The sequence below is a fragment of the Triticum dicoccoides genome, chromosome 1A (genome assembly GCF_002162155.2).
Source record: "Triticum dicoccoides isolate Atlit2015 ecotype Zavitan chromosome 1A, WEW_v2.0, whole genome shotgun sequence".
NCBI classification, from domain to species: Eukaryota; Viridiplantae; Streptophyta; class Magnoliopsida; order Poales; family Poaceae; genus Triticum; species Triticum dicoccoides.
Window position 1 is genome coordinate 471,083,071 of NC_041380.1, and position 7,896 is coordinate 471,090,966.

Consider the following 7,896-nt stretch of genomic DNA (forward strand, 5'->3'; position numbering starts at 1 on the left):
CTTGTTGATTTGCTCGGGAGGTTGAGAAGGCCCCGATCTACACTTCCACCAAGAGATATTTGATTCCCCCTACTAATCCCTTGCAGATCTTGTTACTCTTGGGTGTTTGAGCATCCTAGACGGTTGAGGTCACCGCGAAGCCATAGTCCATTGTGGTGAAGCTTCGTGGTGTCGTTGGGAGCCTCCAATTGAGTTGTGGAGATTGCCCCATCCTCGTTTGTAAAGGTTCGGTCGCCGTCTCCAAGGGTACCAATAGTGGAATCACGACATCTCACATTGTGTGAGGGCGTGAGGAGATTACGGTGGCCCTAGTGGCTTCCTGGGGAGCATTGTGCCTCCACACCGCTCCAATGGAGACGTACTTCCTCTCAAAGGGAAGGAACTTCGGCAACATATCCTCGTCTCCATCGTCTCCACTCTTGGTTATCTCGTGCCTTTACTTGTGTAGCTTATTTGTTTCATATATCTTGCTTGCTTGTGTTCCTATTCGTGTTGCATCATACAGGTTGCTCATCTAGTTGCATATCTAGACAACCTACTTTGATGCAAAGTTTAAATTGCTAAAGAAAAGCTAAAAATTGTTAGTTGCCTATTCACCCGCCTCTAGTCAACCATATCGATCCTTTCACCGTACCTTCGGTGCTAGGATCGGTCGGATCATGAAGACGTATGACTACATCAACCACATTGTCATAACGCTTCCGCTTATGGTCTACGACGGTATGTAGACAACACTCTCCCCTCTCGTTGCTATGCATCACCTAGATGGATCTTGCGTGTGCATAGGATTTTTTTTTTGAAATTACTGCGTTCCCCAACACACATGTATGGAAATATATCACAACTAAGCAACGGAATCAGGAGATGAATAGTTGCAACAAAGAATGAAGCTAAGAATAGCCGAAGGTACAACACATTGACCTGATTTGCTAATTTTGTAGCACCATGTCTTGTTGGATGCTGGCCTCCTCCTAACCAATCAATCGATGCAATGGTCTTACTAAAATTGTACGAGAAGGAAATCACGGTGGCAAATGCAAAACCTAGGAAAGGAGATCAAGGAACGAAATTAAATTGTGAAAAAATTGGACCTCACAATCAAACCTTACCAGGGGGGCGAGGAGTACACGAGGATTAAAGATAGGATGCATCCAGATTTTGGCTGATGGTGAAGCGGAGAGCCACATAGGGGTCATATCCATCGCGTGGAAATAGGAGCAAGTCAATTGACGTTGTCATCGTTGTCGTGTTGCAACTGAGGTCACCAGATGACCCAGCCGATGAGGAACCGCTGTCGGTGTCAAAACCGGTCAATCTCGGGTAGGGGGTCCCGAACTGTGCGTTTGAGGATCGAAGGTAACAGTAACAGGAGGCAGGGGACATGATGTTTATCTAGGTTCGGGCCCTCTTGATGGAGGTAATACGCTACTTCCTGCTTGATTGACTTTGATGAGTATATGGGTTACAAGAGTTGATCTATGCACACTGGGTGAAGAATATTAGCTCGGGTGAAGAATAATGTATTATGCACACTGGGTGATGAATAGTAACACTATATATATGTACTCCATATTATAATCTCTAAAAAACTTATATTTATGAACGGAGCAAGTATTTCTCATGCATGAGTGTGAGTCATGGTGCTATTATCATGGAAGTTCAGGCTCGATCAGAGGAGTTCGAAATCTACAAGGTGAAATTCTGAAGCAGATAGTTTATCTAAGTTCCTTTTAATCTCTGGATGTGGGCAAACATGTATGGTTTTTGTTAGAATAATTTAAGGCGCGTAGTTGATCTACCAAGGACCAAGCAATCATACGAGACACGACACCTAGATTTGTTAATGAGGTTCACCGTCATGGCTACATCCCCGGGTTTGACTATGGACGCTCCCTCTCACGACACCGCTACCATGTCGCACCTCGCCCGTCCGGGTGTCGGCACACGCCGCTGCCTCATATGTCTAACCCCTCATATATATAAGAGGCCTAGAATACAAGTGTCTTGTTAGGACATGACTCCATATTCTATCTACAAACCATACAACTCGGAGTTCAATTGTAATCTATTTTTGTACACAATATTCGACACAACCCTAACAACTTTCGCATCAACATGACATTGTAACAATTCTTATGGACCTCGTTGATCAATAAAGCAACATCGTTCCCCTAATAGATGAAAAAGACAAGTTAACATAGAGGCCTCGCGTGGCGCTACGCGTAGGAAATGGAGCACCGGGACATGAACAACTTGCAAGTGCCAAGCAGGCCTGTTAAGCTACGTGCCAAGTTCTCTGAGCAAGTGTACTGTTATTACCTCTGTTCCAAATTACGTGTCTTAAAAATTATCTAACATTAAAATATGTCTAGATATTATCCTTATATAGACAAATCAAAAACAAATAATTCAGGACGGAGGAAGTATTATACAAGCAAAGCTGATCTTTTTTTTTTGCTAAAAAAAGAAGGAGAAGGCAAAAGCCACTATGGGCAGTGAAGCCATTAGGCCCAGTTTAACTGTGTGGTTGGGCCACTGTTTGCCCCGCCCCCCGCAAAGCCGCTGTATAAGCCCACCTAAGAGGCCTATTTATATCGACCCCCACCTCCTCCTTCAGCCTCCACACCGATCTAGGGTTTCCTGCTAGGGTTTTGGTCCTTCGGTTTCGGCGGCGCAAGATGGGGGAGAGGGTCAAGGGAACCGTGAAGTGGTTCAACGTCACCAAGGGGTTCGGCTTCATCTCCCCGGAGGACGGCAGCGAGGACCTCTTCGTCCACCAGTCCGCCATCAAGTCCGACGGCTACCGCAGCCTCAACGAGAACGACACCGTCGAGTTCGAGGTCATCACCGGCGACGACGGTCGCACCAAGGCCTCCGACGTCACCGCACCAGGAGGAGGAGCGCTCTCCGGCGGCTCCCGCCCTGGCGATGGCGGTGGTGACCGTGGGGGCCGCGGCGGCTACGGTGGCGGTGGCTACGGCGGTGGCGGTGGCGGCTACGGAGGCGGTGGTGGCGGTTACGGCGGTGGCGGTGGCGGCTACGGTGGTGGCGGCGGCGGCCGTGGATGCTACAAGTGCGGCGAGGAGGGCCACATCTCCAGGGACTGCCCCCAGGGCGGCGGTGGTGGCGGCGGCTACGGCGGTGGTGGCTATGGAGGAGGCGGCGGCGGCGGCCGCGAGTGCTACAAGTGCGGCGAGGAGGGCCACATCTCCAGGGACTGCCCCCAGGGCGGTGGTGGTGGCGGCGGCGGCGGCTACGGAGGCGGTGGTGGCCGTGGCGGCGGCGGCGGCGGTGGCGGCTGCTTCTCCTGCGGCGAGTCCGGCCACTTCTCCCGCGAGTGCCCCAACAAGGCCCACTAGGCGGCACAGCTCTTCAGATCTGAGTGCCCCGTTTACCCTCGCTCCTTTACCTACGTCCTGATTCTGCAGCAAGTCATACCCTATACCTATCAGTACTAGTATTAGTCGCCGTAGCGTTTCCCCTGCTGCTCGATCCGAGCTTGGTTCCAGAAGAATTGCTGGTGGTGTGTTCGTCGTTAAGATCCAAGTTATTTTGTTGTCTCTCTGTGATGAGGACACAGATCTATCTATGTGTTGGATGGACTAAGTTATCGAAGTCAAGTTTGGTGTCTTGAGATTGATCTATGATCTTGCATGCCTATTGTTTATCTTGCATGTCTGCCAGGCTTGAAAGCGTTGATTCTGATATTCTGTTCTAGGCTAGTGGTGGTGGATTATTTTGGAATCCTGTTCTCCCATTTATGTGCGATTCCATTGGCGTTTTGATAGTGGTATGATTCGCAAGTTTGATGCTTCATGTTCAACAGGTTCATGGTTCCAAATCTTCAACAGGTCAATTCTTATATGTTCTTGTGCCACTGTCTGCTGTTAGTAGATTCTTCACATGCCACTAGCTTGCAAAATGCATCCTAGATCTTTTTGCATCCGTCCTAAGCAAGACACGTTGATTCCTTGCTATGATAGAAGGCAAATTCAATCAGCTCTGCTGTTCCCATTACGCCCACATTTCATTATAAGCTTAATCTGAATTCAGCAGTCTCTTGCTTAAGAAAGAAGGCACCTTAGCTTACTGATTAAGCCTGAAGCTCCGTTGCAGCTTAGTGGAGTAGTGTGCTTTGTCTGGGATGAACAGAATGGAATCATGTCGCTTTAGACTTGGGGGATGCGAAGAATAACAGCCTAAATTTTTATCTCCTTCCAACAAATGACTCTAGAGCACATGAACTATGATTGAATAAATCTTTATGAGCTTACGCTTTTTAGCATTTTTCATAGGAAATTTAATAGCCACTCCCAAATGAAACCATGATATGAAGTACACATCTCAAATTTTCCAGATCTCCTGTGTCCTTTGCAGGCAACGAGCAGGGGGAGGGACCCTGCCCCTGCAGTCGTACTTGGTAGTCTTTTTAGTCCTGAATGGCACTTTGTCGGGTAATCTCATCGGGGAGGAAACTCCGGCGAGCCCTGTTCGTGGCCGCCATAGCTGTTGATGTGCTCGTCCTCTTCGATGCTGGCAACAACTTCCTGCAACGCATCTTAAGCGCGGTAGTCGGCGTTAGTGTAGGGATGGAGGCAACCAAATCGGTTTCTCCCAAGTTCCCTTTGTTTCCCTTTAGCTCCAACAAATTCCTTGTAGAATTTGGTCATCTTTATTTCGTTTCTCTAGCGTTGTTGGTCTAGGTTATCTCTCCAATTTACCTTGTGGTCTCTGCTTATTGGTATGAATTGAAGACTGCCTTGAATTCCTAACTTATGGCTTGGGTTCCTCCTTGTACGTTTTCATGGTCGATTGGTTGCTAGGTCCAATCAATGCTTGTCGATGCTCTCTCCAACCTCTCTGACTTGGGGCCCCGCATGGTGACCATTGTTTCAACCTGGTGGCGCTGTAGGGGCCACTCCGTGGTACTCTCTCCGGTCCGATTTACTCAGTCGTGGCTTTAGTTTAAATTGAACTAAAATCATGACGAGTAAATCGGAATGGAGGGAGTAGGTTTTATAGGGCGCATTTCTCACGGTCGGAGCTTGGTTGTTGAAGATTGTAGTAGGACAAGAGGGGTGGTGTTTTTTTTTTCAAATCAAAGGCAGAAGAGAATTATCCAGTTAATTAACGAGAAACCAGGTGAAAACCGTCATAATCCGCCGAGCGGCACACATAGTATACCCCACACGCCCCCTTTTTTTTTTGAACACAACACGCCCCCTTTGAGAGGGCCTCGTCGAGCTAGTACACATGTGTCATCGTCATCACTTCTTCAAAAGCGACGTCATTGCCATTCCTAATCCCCGAGCAAACGACTCCGATTTCATCGTAGACAAGCATCAACCCAACGCACACCATAGGGGTCATGTGGAGACAAATGAAGATCTGCACTAGCACTCAACCATCCGCGTCAAGGACAGCGCAACTCTTCCTCTGGATGAGAGCTAGGAAGAAGAACTATACAAGGTTGGCGCCGTGAAAACCACTGAATAGACCACATGTTGCTCGTTATCGTTGATACATGGCCCTGCCGTCGCAGCTCCGACTTCGTAGCAACAAACAGACCAAGGCAATCCCACGAACACGCCGAAGAAGAGCCGACTAACACAACAATTGCCGTGCCTCCGACCTCGCTCACCCCGCCATTGTTGCCATAGCAGGTAGATGTTGGTGAATGAACTATTAGAACTATTAGAACCATTGTCGGCGACTAACACAACCATTGTCGCGCATTCGACCTCGCTCACCCCACCATTGTTGGCACATAAGCTAGATGTAGAGGGGTGGTGTTGATGAATGAACTATTAGAACTATTGCTACCAGAACCTAGATGATGTTCTGAATTATAATTCTTAACAATTTTAAGCTTACCTAGCGATGCCTAGAACACCCTGCACATACAAGTCTAACAAAGAGTAAAGCGATGAAGCAAAACTTGATACTACAGGGAGTGAGTCTAGGAGATTGCAAACTCAAGGAGGTTTCATGACATATTTCATCTTATAGTTGGTGCCATCCTACTCCATATTGAAGAAGGCGTCAATCCACGAACGTTCTAGGATCACGAAGACCTCGATTGCCAAGTCCATGGAGTACTTTGCCTACAGGAAAAGGAGGAGTAAAATGGTACTCCACCCCCAAGAGGTTTCAACTTTGTGGTGGGTGAGCTAATAACAGGTAAGTTTTGATGGCATCTAGCTATCTTAAGCAGATGGAATCTGACTCGTGACCCGACTAGGGGGTATATAGGGTATACCATGAATCCTACTTAAGCTCTTGAGTGGATTGGGGCCCCTCTAGAGAAGTATTAGTTTGAGTTCGTGATTTTTCATCAAAAAGGTTCTTTCGTTTTCTTGGCCGAGGGACGATTGTTGTAGCAAGTTTGCGAGGTAAGATTGATCTCATAAAGCTTCATGAAATAATTCAATGGAATGCGACCTGCAAAAAACAAGAAGTTCCAACGTGTTTCTACATATTTGATTTTTTTCCTTTTCAGCCCCCTGCTGTTTGTTTTTTCTGTACAGTACTATGATGATAACAATATTATGTTTTGAAACATTTTGAGGTGGTAAATAACATTCAAATAATGCGTGTGTGATTTTTTTCAAATATTTCTGCGCACCACTGGTGGTCGTAACAAAGACTTGACCTGGGAGTAGCTAGTCAAACATATCCGTTGAAGTCTGTCCAACCCACTGTCACCACCCATTGACGTTGGTTTTTCCCGAGGCTCGCTGGCACTCGCAGCCGCAGCTTGGCTTTCCTGAGAACTGAGAAGGGACGATAGGGGAGGAGGAGGTGGGGATTTCGAAATTCAAAATTCACACTCTCCTCTCCTTTCGTCAGGGCAACTGCAACGCCCGTCCATCAAATTGTGTGTAAACATTTGGACCATACTTTTTAAGGGTATATTTGGACCATACTTGTGTGTAAACATTTGGACCATGCTGTTTGGACAATTTGTGCCCTTCAACGTCGTCCATCAAATGTCCATGGACTAGTTCGTGCGTCGGAATAACCATAAAACCGGAAGCAAACCTAGAGGAGGCCGTCGCACTTCGACACACCCTGCCAAGACAAAAGCGAGGCGGAGCCTGCGCATTTGGACATTTTCGCGTGAATGCCCGCACTTTCCCATCGCCTCTGCTTCGATCACCGTCACCACCCACCCCGGTTCCCGCCCGTTTCACAGTCCGCCGCCGTGATGGAGCCGAAGGAGGTGGTGATGGAGATGTCCGTAGTTTTGTCGGGTCAAGATACGAAGGACCTATTGGTGGTGCCTGCCCGCAAGGCCAACACGACGACACACACCACCCGTTGCCGCAAACAGAGGTAGACAAAGGATGCTTTGATGGTGGCTGGTCACCCAGTTCTTCGCCCGGCAAAGCATGCGATTCGTCGGGTGTCAGTCGTCAGTCGTGCAATCGCCTTCACCCTGGTCGGCACAGATGATTCCGCCATACTACTTCGCCGCCACGTAGTCCGGTCCGCAACCCCTACCGTCACCACCAGCCCTCGCGTCCCGTACAATATCGACCTCAATGGGGAGTACAACTTTATGGAGTCATAGTCGTCGGTGCTTGTCCAGCCTCCACGCCCATCGGTGCATGGTCTTTGTTTGCTGGGATGTTTCAGTCGAGCGCGATGAGTGGATGATGATGAGGCGCTAATGAATATGATACACGACAACGACGACTATGAAGGCGGGCAAGTAGATGACACCTAGCTGGTGGTGTGGTGGTGGGCACCCAACAGATGCACACTTAGATGTTAATAACTAGCAATCGCAGACCCGGCCGAAAAGAAGGGCGAGCCGTTTGACAAGTTCATCGTGGTGCAAGAAAATTTGGCACGAACAAACGGTCTTGCAGGTAAAAAAGAGGTTTGTGAAAG

The 7,896-nt window shown here is 48.3% G+C and overlaps 1 protein-coding gene across 1 annotated transcript; it reads left to right on the forward strand.

The window, feature by feature from the left end:
* The first annotated feature begins 2,599 nt into the window (after nt 1-2,599).
* Nucleotides 2,600-3,644, forward strand: LOC119279929 (glycine-rich protein 2-like). Its single transcript, XM_037560983.1, has one exon. The coding sequence runs from the start codon at nt 2,679-2,681 to the stop codon at nt 3,357-3,359; it is 681 nt and encodes a 226-aa protein (XP_037416880.1). The 5' UTR covers nt 2,600-2,678; the 3' UTR covers nt 3,360-3,644.
* The last annotated feature ends 4,252 nt before the right edge of the window (nt 3,645-7,896 follow it).